General features: G+C 37.8%; 1 protein-coding gene and 1 long non-coding RNA gene across 5 annotated transcripts; both read right to left on the reverse strand.

Annotated features, from left to right (window-relative positions):
- Positions 1-429: 429 nt before the first annotated feature.
- Positions 430-18,727, reverse strand: LOC131546588 (uncharacterized). 2 transcript variants are annotated; one of them, XR_009272750.1, is made up of 8 exons: positions 5,271-5,391; positions 4,534-4,598; positions 4,244-4,458; positions 3,888-3,952; positions 3,231-3,494; positions 2,748-3,084; positions 2,138-2,305; positions 430-1,950 (listed from the first exon to the last, which is right to left on the reverse strand). It is a non-coding gene; the product is annotated as an uncharacterized LOC131546588 (long non-coding RNA). The 2 variants fall into 2 exon arrangements; XR_009272751.1 differs by lacking the exons at positions 4,244-4,458; positions 4,534-4,598; positions 5,271-5,391 and adding an exon at positions 18,495-18,727.
- LOC131546555 (B-cell receptor CD22-like) lies at positions 5,716-10,087 on the reverse strand. Of its 3 annotated transcripts, XM_058786199.1 has the most exons (9): positions 10,079-10,087; positions 9,586-9,661; positions 8,536-8,868; positions 8,227-8,460; positions 7,356-7,619; positions 7,132-7,228; positions 6,806-6,851; positions 6,331-6,473; positions 5,716-6,104 (listed from the first exon to the last, which is right to left on the reverse strand). In XM_058786199.1, the coding sequence occupies exons 2-9, from the start codon at positions 9,638-9,640 to the stop codon at positions 6,050-6,052; spliced, it is 1,227 nt and encodes a 408-aa protein (XP_058642182.1). In that variant the 5' UTR covers positions 9,641-9,661; positions 10,079-10,087; the 3' UTR covers positions 5,716-6,049. The 3 variants fall into 3 exon arrangements, 2 of the variants coding, with proteins under 2 accessions (XP_058642182.1, XP_058642172.1); XR_009272744.1 differs by lacking the exons at positions 9,586-9,661; positions 10,079-10,087 and having other exon boundaries at positions 6,802-6,851; positions 8,536-9,572; XM_058786189.1 differs by lacking the exons at positions 9,586-9,661; positions 10,079-10,087 and having other exon boundaries at positions 8,536-9,570.
- Positions 18,728-18,999: the final 272 nt, after the last annotated feature.

An 18,999-nucleotide genomic window follows, 5' to 3' on the forward strand; every position in this document is an offset into this window, starting at 1 on the left:
CCACAGCTGAGCAGATGTCACAGCTCTCACCTTGATCACTATATCTGACATGTCTTCATGTTCCTGCAGTGCTCTAGGGTTGATTTAAGTACTGGTAGAAATAAAAGTGTGTGTATTTTACATTGTAAAAAAGTAGAAAGCTTATGTTTTACTTTACTCGCTTGAACTGCATCTTGAATGAGAAGTAAAATGTCTATACTGTATATATATATATATATATATATATATATATATATATATATATATATATAGGTAGATGACAAATAGGCAGTTCTTTTTTTTGTAAAAGAACTTTTTTGAAAAAGAAATGCATATATTTATGTAGTATGAAGTCTGATCTTTGAGAAAATATAAAGAGTCACTAACTTTGTCAATTCTTTCACTGCTTTTTTTTTTTTTTTTACATTTTTACTGAACTGTACCATAAATTTGTCCTATGTGACATATCAAAAATTAAGAAAAAAAAAAACTATTAGGGTGTGTTCACACCTGTCTTGTTTTGTTCGATTGAAATGAACTAAAGTTCATTTCCCCTCTTGGTGTGGACCTTTTGGGCAGGTGTGAATACAGCAATCGCACTCTGGTACGCACCAAACAACCACACTGAGACCCAGCTGAAGAGGTGGTCTTGGTCCGCTTCCAAACAAACTCTGGTACGGTTTGTTTAAGGTGTGAATATGAACCGGCTTCGATCCGACCCAATTGCAGAAAGCACGCTCAGAAACACACAGCTCGCGCATATAGTGCCGTTGCTTGCATTTCAATCAAATTGTCCTGTGGTGTGACAGTAGAGGCGTCACACCGGAGGACATTTTCTGTCACACCATAGGACGGTTTCAGCCTTTTTCTGTCAATTAATGACCTTGCTATTCCAAGCTAACCTGTCATTAGCGGTAAGCAAGACACATTTGCATAATTTTCCATGATTATGTAGTTTAGCATGCAGTTTTTAATTAAAAAATATAATTTAGGGGTGTCACACCAAAGCACAACAAAACGTAACACTTCTGTAGTGGTTCCAAAAAAGTTAAATATTTGAACAATTCTGAGACAAAAATTGACCATCTGCACATGTCATGGGCTTCACAGGGGGCTACAACCATGTAATACAACCATGAATGGGGTCCTTCAACTAATTAAGTTTTCTCTTGAATTGGCCAATTTAAAATCAGGATATGGTGTCACACCAGAGGACATGGTTTTCAGAGACAAAATGTATCAATTTCCTATGTTTTCAGAAATATATGGATGAAACAAATTATTGCTATTTACTAAAATAGACACTTGTACAATTATGCCAGAGGTATTTATTAACATTTTTATGCTTTTCATTTTCATTTATAAAAGTTGTAATTTACTGAACCATGCTTGGGACAGTCACACCATAGGACAATTTTGAGATTTGGCTCGAAAATTAAAAAAAAATATATAATAACACTGCGGTTTTTATAACAACAGGTCCATATAAGATATAGGAAATGTTTAACGATTTACTGCATTTTAAATAACGACAATTAATTATATTCATTTTTATCTTGTGGGACAGTGAAAATGCCATGTCACATCAACAACCCATATATATATATATATATATATATATATATATATATATATATACACACATACATATGTATATACATGTATATGTATATACAGGACCTATTATCAGATGGTACTTGGACCAAACTCTGTGTTTGGTGTTGGTTTGTTTATTTAGTTGGCTTTGGTTTACAAGGGCTGCAATGCATTTAACTAAAGCAGATGTTTAATAATGCACACTCAAAAAAATAAATAAACATGATTAAATAAAATGCAAACACTAAAGCAAGAAAGTTATTTCTCATTATGGCCTGGTTTAGATGTTTTTTCAAGACTCAATCCCATAGTTATGTAGATCTTTTGATGCTGCTGTAAATCACAGACAAATCATTCTCTTGACCCGCCGTAGATCTGTAAACAGAAAACATATGATCAACACATTGCATACAACTTAAGTTGAAAAGATGTTTTAGAACTGCTGTGCAAGGACTGGCTTTTAATGTCTGTAGAAACTGAACTTAGCAGCGTAAATTGGTATTATATTAAATAGAGGCCACACAAGGTCATAAAGGTAAAGACAGAAATAATGATGTCTCACTTGGCTTCAGTAGCAGGTTGGTGAACTGTAACGCTGGCGTACTGGATCTCATCCTCTTCAGGTTTCTTTGTGTCTTTATTGAGACTGGACAGAAGCATAGAGTATATTGTCATCATTTCCAGATTCAGAGGCATTTCCTGCAGATGTCTGCAATAGAGTGATCATACACTGTAAAAAAAAAAAAAAAAAAGAAGAAGAAGTTAAGCCAACTTAAATTTTTGAGTTTGCTCAACTTATTTTTGTGGGAGATTCTCAAATTTGTATTGTATAAACTTAAAACGACAAGTTGAGAAAACTCAAAAATCTGCTGAAGCTGGTTACCTTAAAATTTTAAGTTGGCTCAACTTTTTTTTCTTTTTTTTTTTTTTTTACAGTGTATTATTTCAACTTCTTTTGTTAATTTAAAGCAATCCAAAAATAAAAATAAATCAGCTCCCCACATCGCAAAAGTTTTTAAAGTGTCATAATATGTGACATATCAATTCACATACAGGCCCATGAAATGTATGTCACATTATTATTCTTGCAATTATATATTTTATTATTATTATTTATGTAAGATTTAATATTTCTGTGTTTCAGAAATAATGGCATCAGTGATCAACCTTACCTTTTTTTGCTCAATGTCCTGAAAGCCATTTAAATGATTGTCAGTGTCCTGAGAATCATTGTTTTTTATCTTCTTCCTGTTGTTAAAGTATGAGCAACTTTTTTTAATCAAAGTTTGATACAGTACATTTAAAAAAACTAAAACTCTTCTTGCTGCAATTTGATAAATATTTACATTGAAATATCTGTTGCTAAATATACAAATTTACAGTGTCACCATATCTTTCTAATATTCTCCGCTCAGAACTGAAATTATCTGATGAGAAACAGGATCCCAAATCCAGCTGCAGCTGCAATAGTGGCATACAAACCAATGATATACAGGATATTCCAAGCACCTAAAAGGAAAGGCAATGACAAGAATATTTATTTTTATTAAAGTCTTTAAACATAGGGATGATAGATGTAGTTTGAGAGTGGATAGACTTCACCCTTAATACATTTAAACAAGACAAGCACAGGAGTGTCTGTTTATAGTGAATACCTTTAACAGAGACTGAAACAGACGCTGATCTCTGAGATCCATACTGATTCTGAGCCTCACAATAGTAGCGTCCACTGTGACTGGAGTTAAAGCTGGAGATGATGAAACTCTGTCCAGATCCAACAGCTGAGGTTTGATCCTCCTTAAACCAGCTGAAGATCAGAGCAGGAGGGTTTGAGTCACTGCTGCAGCTCAGAGTCACTGAATCTCCCTCCACTATTTCACCAGACGCACTGATGGACACCGAGACGCTCTTTGGAGGATCTAAAAGTATAAAGATTATTTGGAATAATTTCTGTTCAGAAATAAGTTCAAGATACCAGTATTGGCCACAAAACAATGGTTTGGAATTAGATATTAATAAATGAATGAATGTAAGTGTAATTAGCTATTTCGTTATCTTTAGCCACACGCCCTGATTTACACTAGGAAGTCTAATACCTGGAGAAAGCCACGTACATTAAAAAAAAAAAAAAAAAAAAAAAAATTCAAAATACATGACTAACTTTGAATGGCTGTCAATGGACAAAGATGCTGTTGTCAGGCAGATGGTGTAGTTACAGCATTGACCAGCAGGAGGCTGAAGGGACCATACTGATCAGCCAAACCTTTCAGCCATCGGTCTGACAGGCAGAGAGTGAATAAGTATCTACTCACACATGACAGTGATGCTGACAGCAGGAGAGGGCAGGTGTTGATGTCCTCTGACGGCGCAGCTGTAACTGTTTTAGGCCGGTTCCCAAAATGTCAAAAAATTTCAGGTTTTACCATCCTTGTGGGGACATTTGGTCCCCTCAATGTAGCATAAACAAGTACACACACACATGCACGCACGCACACACAAATAATTGTTTTATCAGAGTACATGCTATGAATGGCTTTCAAGGATGAAAGTTGGTCTTTGCAGCCAGATGATGTAGTTACACCATCCACCAGCAGGGGCTCATATGCCCCTTATTATTTAAATGCAGAGAGATTTTGTGATTGGTTGTCTGGTTGAAGTATCTACTCACACATGACAGTGATGCTGACAGCAGGAGAGGGCAGGTGTTGATGTCCTCTGACGGCGCAGCTGTAACAGCCAGAATCACTGCGCTCTGACTGAAGCTGAAGTGTTTCGCTCTGGATCTTTAAAGCCTGTCCATTTTTGTCAGACTGCATGTGGTTTCACAGGTCAGATTGACTCTTTCTTTCTCCAGCACCAGCTGCGGTGCCTTTACCTGAAGAGCTGGAGAAACACATCTGTCTAACCAGGACCAAGAAATTAAATTATTAACAGAAATGAAGGAGTGAAGTGGATTACCAGAAACTTTAAGCTGAATTCCTGGTTGACCAAACCATTTTTGTCCTTCAGTATCAGTTATTAATCTGAAACAATACACTCTCTTTTCATTTTCAGTGATGTTGTGCAGTCTGCGTCTTTGTTCTGTTTCTCACACATTATCCAAAATGTATCATTCAGTAGATACTGAGGGTATGTATACGAGCATGACATGTTTACTAAGTTAAGTTGGTAACACAAAACACAGAGCAGCAAAGCTTGAATTATTTGCAGATATAGATAAATAATATGAATCATTCATTGCTGTAGAGAAACACGCACACAGTGTGAAAAGTACTGCAGGAGGGTGTTACAGAAAAGCAGGAGTGATCACACTGACTGGCATGTCATGCATTCGTTTGTTATTTTTTAGCACCATCTTGTGGCAGTTTGGTGTAACAACAAAGAAAAGTTATTTGTTTTGCAGTATTACTCTATAGCACCAGTCATATCGTTCACTACTAAGCATGTCTAGCTGTCAGACAAAAGTTTTTTGTTGTTGTTGTTTTGTTTTAACAACCACAGTTGTCAGCCCTGCAAAATCACAGGGTTGTGTGATATCATATGCAGTAAAGCATACATCCAAAAGTCAATCAGATGAAGGTATATCAGTAGACATGAGAAGAAGAGAGAAGGTGAACATAATGCATTATAAATAAGATGTGTTGAACATCCACGCACTCTCAATTGTCTCAGATAATATGTATGAACACTCATACCTTAGCTTTCTTCACCAGCAGTACCCAATAAAGTGCAAATGGTGCATTTTACAGAACAGACGTGTTATGATGACACGCGTTACAGAGCACGTTCGCGCGCTTTGAGTCAGCAAGTTACAAATCCACCTGTCACGTGCTCGGTTGGTTCAGCTCCCCCTAGTGGCTGAGTTTACAGTACAGCAGTTTACTGAGTTTTGACAGAAAAGAAAGGAAAAGAGATCACCCCAAATCTAGATTTCTGGAGCATGGGGTTAGTTGCCACACTCTTTAGCTTTAGTATTATTACGGTAGTTTTATTTTTCACATATAGTTTTAGCAATTTACTAAACGTGTGAGAAGTACGTGATATTATTAACTGCCCAGCCTTAAATACAAGGGAAGACTCTGAAATCACTGAAGTGTTTGTACCTTTTTATTAGCACATGAAATATGGCAATACATTCTGTGAAGGTGAGTTTTGCCCCCAGCTGAGCAGATGTGACGACTCTCACTTTGATCAACATGTCGCACAGGTGTTCATGTCCCTGTCTGGTCTTGATTTAAGTAAAAGCCTATGTATCTACTTTGCAAAATTACATTTATGCTGTGACTTGAATGAGAAACAAAACAGCAAATCCTTTAAATGTCTAGATATGGAGAGAGAGAGAGAGAGAGAAACAGAATTTTGAATTGAATTGGATCTGCGGATGCTTAATAAACAATGCACACTCAAAAACATGATTAAATTAAACAAAAAAGTAAAAGAAAAAGTATGTTTATGGTCTGGAGATTAGTCTGGATCATCTGATGCTGCTGTAAATCACAGATAAATCCGTCTCTTGGCTTGCAGCAGATCTGCAAAAATGACAAATACATATATGAGAGTGAGATCATCACAAAGCATTAAACTTGATGAAGCTAAACAGACTTTTAAAGCTGGTTTGCAAAGAATGACTTTTAATGCATGTCCCATGAAACAATGATGTGATCTGTTGGTTTATTATATGGCGTGGTTTTCTATAAGAAGCAATTGCAAATAATGATTTATGTTGTTAAGACAGAATAATTGATGTTTTCTCACTTGGCTTCTGTAGCTGGATGGTGAATTGTAATGCTGGCGTACTCAATCTCCTCCTCTTCAGGTTTCTTTGTGTCTGTATCTCTGTCATCTTGGACAGAAGCATTTTCAGCATCTCCGGATTCAGAGGCCTTTCCTGCAGACGTCTGCAACAGAATCATTCTGACATAAACTGGAACTTCTTTTGTGATTTTACTGCAATTCATGAACATTCAGCTCTGCACATTTGTAACGTTTGAAAGTGTATGATAAGAAACATGCTACCTTCAGAACTTCATATAAATTAATGTCAATTCATGATTTTTTTTCAGGTGTTTTACTCATATTTTGAATTATGCATTGCATTGGTTTGTGTGTTAAAGTTAAAGGAAAATGTTTATTTAACAGAAAATACAGGTAATTTACTACCAAGACATTATCTGTTTTTCTACATTCTTTTTTTTTTTTTTACAGTGTAGAATCTAAGTGACTTACCCACCTTTTTTTGCTGAGTGTCCTTAGAGTCATTATTTATTTTCTTAGTCCTGTTGTTAAATATATGAGAACAAATGCATACGTAAAAGTTCTTAAAACTGTAAAAGATGTCAAGAAAAAAAAAAGGCTAAAACATTGCCAAATATACTTGTAGATACATTTTTAGATAAACAGTGTTACTTTAAAATAGTCCCTTTCTATTTTCACTGCTCAGAACTAATAATACCTGAAAAAGACCATTTTGACAGGATATATGATTCACTAAAATTAGAGAATCTGTCATGTTTCTGAAAAAAAAAAAAAAATAATAATAATATTCTGCTCACTGACCTTTTGTGCACAATGATGATGAGAAACAAGAGCACAAATCCAGCTGCAATTGCAGCAGTGACACAGACAGCAATCATATACAAGATATTCCAATCACCTAAAAGGAAAGTCAATGACAAGATTGTTTATTTTTATTAAAGTATTTAAACATAGGGATGATAGATATAGTTTGGGAGTGGACAGACCTTTAAACAAGACAAGCACAGGAGTGTCTGTTTAAATACCTTTAACAGAGACTGAAACAGATGCTGATCTCTGAGATCCATATTGATTCTGAGCCTCACAATAGTAGCGTCCACTGTGACTGGAGTTAAAGCTGGAGATGATGAAACTCTGTCCAGATCCAACAGCTGAGGTTTGATTCTCCTTAAACCAGCTGAAGATCAGAGCAGGAGGGTTTGAGTCACTGCTGCAGCTCAGAGTCACTGAATCTCCCTCCAATATTTCACCAGACGCACTGATGGACACTGACACATTTTGAGGGGGATCTAGAGGAAAAATTGTATGGGTTTTATTTTTTTATCTCACAATTTTCAAGAGGGTCTCTTATCAGTACCACCTTAATATCAGCGCAAATCTTAAAGAGAAGTTTCACCTTTCCGAACATTTTATCTATTCAGAAAAGGTTCTTCTTACATACTGTTATTAATAAAACTAATCAACAAGGACAATCAGCGATTGAAGATGACTGAGAATATGTGGACCGAAGTCTGGGTAGAAAGAGACCAGACTACTGCAGAACAAGTCTGATCTCCATCTTCATTTGTAAATTGGGCCAGTTTCTGAATGATTTATGTATATTTTGTTTGTATTGCAACAAACAATTACATTTTAACAACAGTTTATAATAAAATTTTGAATAAAATTCACGCAATTCAACCATTTCGTAAGTCTTCACACACACACACACACACACACACAAATAATTGTTTTATCAGAGCACATGCTATGAATGGCTTTCAAGCGTGAAAGTTGGTCTTTGCAGACAGATTGTGTAGTTACATAATTCACCAGCAGGGGCTCATATGCAAAACCCCTTGTATTCAAATGCAGAGAGATTTTGTGATTGGTTGTCTGGTTGAAGTATCTACTCACACATGACAGTGATGTTGACAGCAGGAGAGGGCAGGTGTTGATGTCCTCTGACGGCGCAGCTGTAACGGCCAGAATCACTGCGCTCTGACTGAAGCTGGAGTGTTTCGCTCTGGATCTTTAAAGCCTGTCCATTTTTGTACCAGATGAATCCGTCTGTCAGACTGCATGTGGTTTCACAGGTCAGATTGACTCTTTCTTTCTCCAGCACCAGCTGCGGTGCCTTTACCTGAAGAGCTGGAGAAACACATCTGTCTAACCAGGACCAAGAAATTAAATTATTAACAGAAATGAAGGTGTGAAGTGGATTACCAGAAATTTTAAGCTGAATTCCTGGTTTGCCATACCATTTTTGTCCTTCAGTATTAGTTATTAATCTGAAACAATACTCGCTCTCATAATTTTCAGTGATGTTGTGCAGTCTGAGGACAGCAGTTTGGTTTTGTCTGTGTTCAATGTATTCAACCCTGTGTTTATACTCGGGATATTCTTTTAAACTTTTCATATCCGATCTCTTTATCCAGAATGTATCAATCAATTTATACTGCTGAGGGTACGTATACGAGCATGACATGTTTACTGTGGATCCTTTAAGAGCACATATTGATTGAGTTTCATAAATCACATTCCATTGTCCAAAAACTCCTGAAATACAAACATATTGAAGAACAGCAGTGAAACTTGAGTTTTTGAAAATGTTAACAATATAAATCAATTGTTGTGTACGGAGCCCCGCACATGACATGCAAGAAAAAAAATAATAAATTGTGCACACGATTTACTAAAACGTGCACACGATTACTATTTCGTTCCCTCGATTTGCTAAATCGTGTGCACAATTTATAAATTGAGGGAACAAAATAGTAAATTGTGCACACGATTTAGCCTACTATTTTTTTCCTGCATGTCATGTGTGGGGCTGAACTGAGAAGTCATTCAAAATGTTGCAAATGAGTATGAACAGTGTTGCAAAAAAGCACAAATTTCATAATGCAAAAATGAAGAAAGAAAAAAAAAAAAACAACTGAACAAGAAGCTCATCAACATGCAGACTAAAATATTAAATCCATCTTAATCCAGGACAACAAGTTGATGTGATCACAGGAGACAAGGACACCATCATTTAATTTCAAAATGTCACCTGTTTTGCTAACTTCCACTAACTTCAACCACACTTAAGCCCTGCCCTCTAAAGACATGTGAGCCAATGTCAGCATGTGTGAACATGCAAGGTGACTGACAGGCTGAGACTGGCACAAAAAAAATATATAAAAAAAAATCAGGGACAAAATATTACAGATTTTTTTTTATATGCTATTGCAGAGAACATTTGAAAGTGATGCTGTAACAACTGTGACTCACCAGAAATCATGAGCAGAAAGATGAGAGGAAGAGAAAGAGTCATTCTGACCTTCATCACCGCTGCAATCTTCACAGCCTAACAAATGGGATTATTTAACAACAGATATTATACAGTATACAGGATGGTAACAATCACTGTCAGTTAGGGAAGTTATGCACATTATAGCAGGTAATTTGTTTTTAATAAACTCATTCATTTGATGCAATTCATTTGTTGTCCAACAGGTTTTTGTGCTACTCCATTAAAGAGTTTTATTATATCAGATCACATGTGTCAGAGATCCATAGACACATCATGAATAACTGTGATCAGACAATATTTAATCCTGTATGACTCTTGTACTCTTTTGTAGTTAAAGTCCGGAATCTAAAATGTTTATTTTCATCTATTTTCATCTCATTCTTTATTCTTCACATATTTACGTACCTTAAATTGAAATTCACATTTGAATGTACAAGCTTTTTATTAAATAATATGTAAAAACTCTCATACCTTGTCCGCAGTGGCTTTCATCAGTAGTACACAAAGAGCAAATGTAGCGTTTAGAACATGCTACTCAAGTTAAAATAATCTGTCAGTGATTATAATAACTTCCAGTTTCTATGCAAATGCGTTTTGTATGTAACTCAACTGAAGTAAAAATAAATAAATAAAAAAACACTTCTCCATATTTAGTAAAATGATCTACTTCCTTTGCTGTTAATGTCAGTTCAAGACAGTTTTATTTGTCTAGCATTTCACAGTTGTTTTAAAGGAGCTTTACATGTATGCCAATACATTCCAACAGGAATCTAACATTTGAAGAAGATTTTTATTGTTAAAGATCTAAATTAATCCAGTATAATCAAGGTAAATCTTGATTAATATATCTATTTAATCTTCCATTATGTTCGAAGGCCACTGTGTAAAAAGCGCCTATGTGGCTAAAAGGTGCAGACAAGACAACATCTGGAAAAATATAGGGGGGCTTTTTCCTTTACCATAACAAGTCTAGGAGGTCTCTTCTCCTTAGGGAGAAATATAAAATTGCATACATAAGTGAAACTCCAAATGTATAAGAACTCGCCTCACAAACTTGTATACCAGAGCCCAGAGGCATTCGAGAGACTCTTCTGCAGAAGGGGCCTCAGCTTTATTCTCATTAGATAGATAATAAAGTCTATCTTCTGGCATCAAACTCCAAGACTGAGCGTGATTCTTCGAACGAGTGGCGGAAGACACTACAAATTCAAACAGGAGATTTAGGCTGCATTAAAGGACTTTTATTATTATGTAAAATCATTAAGCTCACAAGTTCCTCTTCCCATCAATCTGAAATAAAGAAAGAACGAAAGAAAGTGTGAATTAAAACATTCATAAAGATATCTGGTTGGTGTAAAATGACTTGAATTACTCTGTTTAAAAGTAAATTTCAGTCCTGCCCCACTGCCTAAATCAGAAAAAGAAAACTTTTCAAAGTAGCTCTGTGTGTTATTTGAATTTCCATATTATTCAATAAACATTTGATATGTTCACACTGACATTAAAGAGCACTTAATTTTTTCCATGCTAAAGGTGAACAGAGTTTCATCTTTCATGAAGGAGGAACTCTTACCGTTACATTCTCATACACAGGTTCAGTCACATCACAAGCTTTATGTCTGTCATAATGAGGCCTGGGATGATTCATCTTGGCCAACAGAGTAGAGAGATTATAAATAACTAATGTCTAAACAACTTGAGTCATGAATTGTAGTTGCCAGTTTATCTCCATGATCAGAAATCCATTGCTCTTTATTTCTCACCCAAGACTCAACAGAATCATTTCTCCTTTTTTATCCACCTAATAACATACTTCAAATTTCTGGTTGGTGTAAAATAACTTGATTTATTTTATAGTTACAGTAAATTAAATCCCACCCCACCATGTTACACAGTTTCTAAATCTGAAAACTTTAAAGGACACCTTTTTGTGTTATCTGAATTTCAATACTTATTCAATAGACATTTAACATTTTAGACACCGAAGAGCATTTAATTAATTCTGGCTAAAGGTGAGGAGGATTTAGTCTTTCATGAAGGAGGAAGTCTTACCGTTACGTTCTCATACACAGGTTCAGTCACATCACATGCTTTACGTCTGTCATGATGAGGTCTGGAGTTATTCGTCTTTGTCATTGAAAAGCAGAGTAGAGAGATCATTATAAACTAATGCATCTCCAGGATCAGTAAACTACTGCTAACCAAAATCATTTTTCTCAACTGAATCGTTTTTTAATCCACCTGCTTCATATTGCGTCTACGTGTTTTTTACAGCATTGAGCATAACCAATCACACACGAATCTGTTGAGCTTATTAATGCAATAACCAATCAGAAGCGTTCAGATGAGTCATTGCTGAAATGCCGGTGTTTTGTTCAGTGAGCATGCTCGCTGACTGAATTCTGCTCTCTCGCCATTAACCTCATCATAAACAACAAAGTGCAGATGTACGTACTATGCAAGTAAGAGGTTAATTTCGCAGTGTTAACCAAGTACTCCAGAGTGCAGCCTGGACAATGGGGTGGGGCCACACACACCACCCCCAATTCCATTGGTTTATAAAACAGCAAATCTTATTGGTGTAGACCCTTGAAGCATGAGCATGCACATTCCTTTGTGTGCGATTTTGTAATTGATTTGGCCATATTACAGAAATATTGGTGCTAACTCTAGAATTGTATCTTTTTACCTATTTAGTAGCCATGTTAAGTGGTAAGTTTAGCTAGTGAAGTTATTGTTTACAAATAAACACTCAGTGACAGCACCTCGGGGATTTCCTTGAGAGTCAGTGGATCAGCACAAAGTTGGGATTTTACGCAAATGATGATAATTTATTGTATTTTAGGAATGGACAAACACAAAGATAAGAGACTTTACTTTAAGGTATTCAAAATCCAATTATTTATGTATCCACACCCTCATTGTTGTAAATCTGTGCAATAGGTAGCTACGTGAGCACTTTTAAGAAGGAGTAAAAGAGACCTTTACTGTGATTAATATATATATATATATATATATATATATATATATACACACACATTATATATACACATATGACTTATTTGTCACCACGGTTGTGCTTTAAAATAAAAACCAGACGTAAGCAGCACATATTACACAGCTCTGTTCTGTAGTCAGAGATGTCATCACCAAGCATTTGTTTGTAACTTAATTAACCAATTCGTCTTAAATTAAAAATAAAAATCTGAAATCGCTGTGGTTAGCACTTAATATTTCTGTAGTACAGCCAAACAGCATAGATCATTCATAAAAACGTACATAAAAGAATGTGCGTGCTCAAGCGTCTATACCAATAAGCTCTGCTGTTTTAGAAACCAATGGACCATCGTCCAGACTGTACTCTGGGGCGACTCGTGTAAACAGATTCAGTTGTTATAACAGGATTTTTTTTCTGAGAGTGCTTAAACTAGTGCTAGACATATAAGTCAGATAAGTAAGTTCTTTGATCATGTAAATGTTCTTTTCTCGATTTTTGTATCCACCTTATTTTTCCCATAAGAGCGGGCACGGCCATTTGGCCATTTATAAATTGTATGTGTCTGGCTTCCAGTGTCATACACTTCCATCTATTTTTAGCTGTGCAAAACATTTCATTTTGCTGCTTGATATTGCAAACTAGTGTCTTATCATATTATTTTAATATATCATCTTAATTATGAACACAATGGTTTGTAGAACAAGCAGTTTTACTGTTTACTTTGTTATTCTTCTCGTTATTTCCCTACAGATGTCACATTTTGCTGGGAGCAAGGAGCGAGGAGACTCAGGAGATAATGTTCACAATGTCTTTAATAGAAATCAAATGCCAAGGAATACAGGAACATGGAGAACGCAGGAGACATGATGCACACAAATGACATACAACAGCGGACCGCAAACAAGGAGCAGAACACACTATAAAAAGACAGAACTAACGACGGGAAAACGAGACACATCTGGAAACAGATTAGACACGGCTGGGACTAAATGAACTGAATGGGGACAGGTGTTCTGTCACGTTTTGCTGGGAGCAAGGAGACTCAGGAGATAATGTTCACATCATCTTTAAAGGGGTGGTTTACTGCGATTTCACTTTTTTCATTTTAAATAGTGTATAATGTTGCTGTTGGTGCATGAACAGTATCTGCAAAGTTGCTGCACTGAAAGTTCAACGTAAGCGGAGATATCGTCTTTTAAAAATCAGGCCTACAAAAACGACTCATATGGGACTACAACGAGATACTTCCCGGGTTGCATACGAAATAAACCCATCAACCCCTCCCTCCGGAACATGCAAAAAAGGGGGCAAGGCCATGTTCTGCGGAGTTGTAGCCATGCCGTCGAAACGGTGTTATTTTCACCCAGCTGTCAGGTCTTCTATGTTCGGGCTTGCTACGGATGCTGTAGTTCGTCAACAATGGTTAAAATTTATGTTTGATCATGTTCCTGACAATTACAATCCTAATTTAGCTCTCTGTGCTGCGCATTTTACGGAAGAGCTTCCAGAATCTACACGAGTTCAATGCTGGATTCACACAGAAACTATTACTAAAACATGGAGCGGTTCCAACTTTAAAAACAGAGGCAGCAGTTGTTGGGCCACAACCTGTAAGTAAGACTTCATAATTTTAAATGTGTTTGCATGTATAATTTCAGACGTAATGTTTTAGTTTTATCAAGGTCGTAAACAAATGCCAACGCTGTCTTTAGTAGCCAGTTAGTTAAATGATGTTTCGTGTGTCTTTGACAAACGCGTACAAACATTTTGGACCCGAATTTGTAATTATGTACTAATTTTGTTAATGTATTTTCCATGTATACTTTATGACGTAATTTTTCGATTTGATCAAGAACGTAAACACAAGCCAACGCTGTTTGGTTTTAGTAGCCAGTTAGTTCGATGCTATTTTGTGTGTATAAGACAAACGTGTACGAACTTCAAAAAATGATATGTAATCACAACAGCAAACTTCCATTCAGAAACGTTTGTAAGAGCCGTGCTTGCGGAAGTTCTGCTTGACTCTCTTCATTACCGCTTTCTGGGTCTGATTCTGGCTCAAACTGATACGGCAATATTGACACCATTATTTACATTTGACCGGAGCGCATGCAGCTGTCACCCGTGAAGGTAATGGGAGTGAACGTTTCCGGACAACGTGCAGTACGCAGTTTAGCCAATCACAACACACCGGCCCAACTAACCAATCTAAGCCCATTGCCTGTTTCTGAGGGAGTGGTTTCACAGAATCAGGAAGTCAACCGGTCGTTCAAATGACAGAGGAGAAAGCGGCTTACAATAAAGGTGAAATATATGAAAAATAAGGCGTTTTTTAACAAATGAAACACGAAGGCATGTTATATTGCACCCCAAAAACACAATCAAGCAAAGAAAAAAAAGCAGTAAACCACCCCTTTAATAGAAATTAAAGTTGATTTCCCCACGGACTGCGGGCTTGGGTGAGCCGTGGACAGCGGTGTGCTTGAGGGAGCCGTGGACGGCGGCATTGTGTTCCCTGCAAGACGGCAGCATAGAGTTCCCCGTGGATGGCGGGCTTGAGGGAGCTGCGAACGGCAGCGGGCTTGGCTGAGGATCAGGCGGCGGGCTGGTTCTGGCTCGGGGCAGGACACTCTCCAGACACCGGAGGATCCAGCTCTGTCCTGTGGTGTCTGGGAGGTCCACGGGACGATGGGAATTGGCCCCGTGCCAGAACAGCGAGAGGATGGTGGCGTCATCGAGTGCCATCGCTAGCCTGCAGAACTCCCAGGAATACTGAGAGGGTGCTCGCTGCAGAGCCAAATGGGAGGAGCTGGAGTTCTCCCTCGCTGGAGGTAATGGGTAGAGGTAGACACCCCAAACACACACCTAACCCTACCGCTAAACATTACTCCACCCATTAGTTTCACAGAGGTGGAGCTGGAGTGGGTCAAACTCCACCCATTACCTCCAGAGAGGGGGAGCTAGAGGTCATTTGGCTCTGCAGTGAGCAGTACTTGGGAATACTCGACAAAGGGGAGATCTCGGCAGGCAAGGGCGATGAACAACAAAAAAACTCTTCAAAAAAAACGGGAAACTGGCACAGAGGTAAATGTTTTTTGGGTCCGCTGTTCTGTCACATTTTGCTGGTAGCAAGGAGCGAGGAGACTCAGGAGATAATGTTCACATCATCTTTAATAGAAACCAAATGCCAAGGAATACAGGAACATGGAGAAAGCAGGAGACATAATGCACATGAATGACATACAACAGCAGACCGCAAACAAGGGGCAGAACACACTATAAATAGACAGAACTAATGAGGGCAAAACGAGACACACCTGGAAACAGATCAGACACGGCTGGGACTAAATGAACTGAATGGGGACAGGTACAGGAAAACCCAAATAAGGACATGGAAACACTGGGAACACGTGGAAACACAAGACACAGGGACAAAAGTCTGACAACAGCGGTTTTTGAACCGGAAGTATCGCACTTTCACAGAAAATGGCTTACTTCCATGTTGAAGAATAAGGTGGACTTTATTTGCTTTTTAAATATTCATGGCTTTACAATTAGTAACTTACAATGTTTTCTTATTAAATTGTGATTTTGTTGAATAAAATTCATTCGTATTAAAAATATTTTATGATATCACATATCTGATACTTGCCTAAAAAGACAGGATATGATATGTGTTGTTAATAGATTTAATTAACATTAGGCTACTTTTAGCCTTATCCTGGAGTTGGTTTACCCTCCGCCTAGATTGCAGCTGATACATGTCAGTGAATAATGACCTGAAATAATCCTGAATTTATTGTAGTGTGTTAGACTCACGTCACCTAAGACGTTGTGATTTTGGGTCACACGTCACTCAAGGTGCGGTTATGAGTATATCAGATGACCAGTTCCCACCTCACTTAGTTTAGTGCACCAGTCAAAGACTGGTAATTTGGCAATGTGGGCGTGTTTCCCACAAGCTGTTCAATAATTTGAATTGCATACATCGGAGGGAGCTGATCAGCTGATTTATTTGAAAGATTGGTGATTTAGCTAGCTAGTAGAGCCTTGGATCATCAACACAAAGAAGACACAATTGTAATAAGATAAATGAAATTTATTAACAATAGATATGCAAGAGTAAATACAACAACTAGTGATGATACCAATAAGTGAATATGCACTGCTAATAGATAATAATAGACAAATTAATATGAAGGAAGATACTGAGTAAATCGCATAAACAAATAAATGGAATGAACACAGAACGGCTGAATGCAATGCTGTTGAGCTGAATGTAGCAATGGAAGAGATTTCTATGGAAATGTTGCTTATGGGAACCACTTAATGGCTCTGGTGGAATTAATGATAAATAACTGCTTATTTATCTCTGAACAAATAATATAGCTATTATTCGTAATGCTGACCACAAGTAAATGTTATCTAAACAGGTTAGAGAAACACAGGCTGCAGGTATAAACTAAGCCAAGGTCTTTAGGAAAGAGGTTTGGTAAGGTTATAATTACGTTCCACAGGCAGGTGATCAGTCCGGCGTTAGAGACGTCTTCCACTGGTGATGCAGACTGCGTGCAGTGGGGAGGGCACAGAGTTACGTTCCGGTAGCTGTCAATGCGCTGACCTGGAGGATGCTGAACTGCTGTTGTGCCACAAAGGGTCTATCTCTCAAGGGTCAAGTTCTATCTCTTTTTGATGATGAGGAGATTGGAATCTGGTGCCTCTCCGTTCCAGGAATGTGATTGGCAACTTGTGTCCAAGGTGGCCATGATGTTGCCCGCCCTAGTGTGGAACTCATTTGCATACAGTGGAGTACAAAGTTAAACAGTGTCTTTAACATTTCACCCATGCAATATTTCTTTACCAAACCTCTTTCAAACTATTATCAGCATCATGAGGAGCAAAAAGAGTCCAAACATGATAGGAAACTGTTGAACTATCAATTATTCATACCATAATATGTTAATAGGTCTGCTTCCAAGAACTGTTGTGTTAACAGTCAATGGCCATCAACATAAACTGTACTTCATCTGAGGATGAAGTGATCCCTTGCAGTTTGCATCCATTTAAGGTCTCCAAACATGGGTATGAATGGATATGGATAGATCTGTGTGGCCTTTCTTTGTTTCAGCCACTGCTGTTGCATCCAGAGATCTGGAGGAATTTTTATGGTAGTCATTTCCTAAACCTTAGGATTGAGTGTGATGGTGAGGGTCAGCCCGTAGTCCAATGAGAAGTCCTCTCTTAGGTGGTCGTGGATGCAGAAGGTCTCCCTTCCTGTCCTGTTAGAGGTGTCTGGCAGTTGTCTTGGCATCTGATGGTTCTGAACATCTTTTTATGTTCCTCCACTAAGATCCAATCACAGTGGGGCACATCTCCCTCCACACCGGCAGTTAGAGAGGGGCCCTGCCATAAACTGGTCCTTGGAATGCCAGTTTGACTGTTGTTTACTACAGTATGTTAAGGTAAATGTTAAGGTGTGCCACTAATAGCACAAGTGACCTCTTCCAGTTTAATGTGGGCTAGAACCACCACTGACAACAGCAAATTAAATCTTGCCTGTTTCTAAATTTAAAAACCTTTTAACCCTTTAAACTTATCCAAAAAGACATTTGATATTTTCACAGCAAAATTGAAGAGCATTTAATTCATTCTGGCTAAAGGTGAGGAGGGTTTAGTCAGAGGAACACTTACCGTTACATTGTCATACACCGGTTATAATATAATATAATATACCTGATAAAATATTTGTAATGTATTTTGCCGTCAGATGGTGTAGGTACAGTTACATTACTGACGGGCTGAGACTGTCTCTTATCGACTTGATTTCAACAGCAACCGCATGATATTTACTCTGTGTGAGTAAATCTGAGTGAATAAGTATCTACTCACACATGACAGTGATGCTGACAGCAGGAGAGGGCAGGTGTTGATGTCCTCTGACGGCGCAGCTGTAACGGCCAGAATCACTGCGCTCTGACTGAAGCTGGAGTGTTTCGCTCTGGATCTTTAAAGCCTGTCCATTTTTGTACCAGATGAATCCGTCTGTCAGACTGCATGTGGTTTCACAGGTCAGATTGACTCTTTCTTTCTCCAGCACCAGCTGCGGTGCCTTTACCTGAAGAGCTGGAGATGGAGTTACCGACCGCAACCGCGTTTTATTCGGGAATTTAATCCCGCGTCGCAAGAAATCTGATCGGGAATGCAGACCTCTACCCTGTGGCTCATGATGATACATTGAATTCTAAAGACACGAAATGATCGGTCTGTGCAAGAAACTGAACAGTATTTATATTGGTTTTTACCTTTGATGTGCCGCACTGCCACCTATCTCTCAGATGGACCATTGACACTCTATCTACAATCTCAGTTAGGAGTGTCAATGGTCCATTTGAGA

Source organism: Onychostoma macrolepis, chromosome 01 (genome assembly GCF_012432095.1).
Source record: "Onychostoma macrolepis isolate SWU-2019 chromosome 01, ASM1243209v1, whole genome shotgun sequence".
NCBI classification, from domain to species: Eukaryota; Metazoa; Chordata; class Actinopteri; order Cypriniformes; family Cyprinidae; genus Onychostoma; species Onychostoma macrolepis.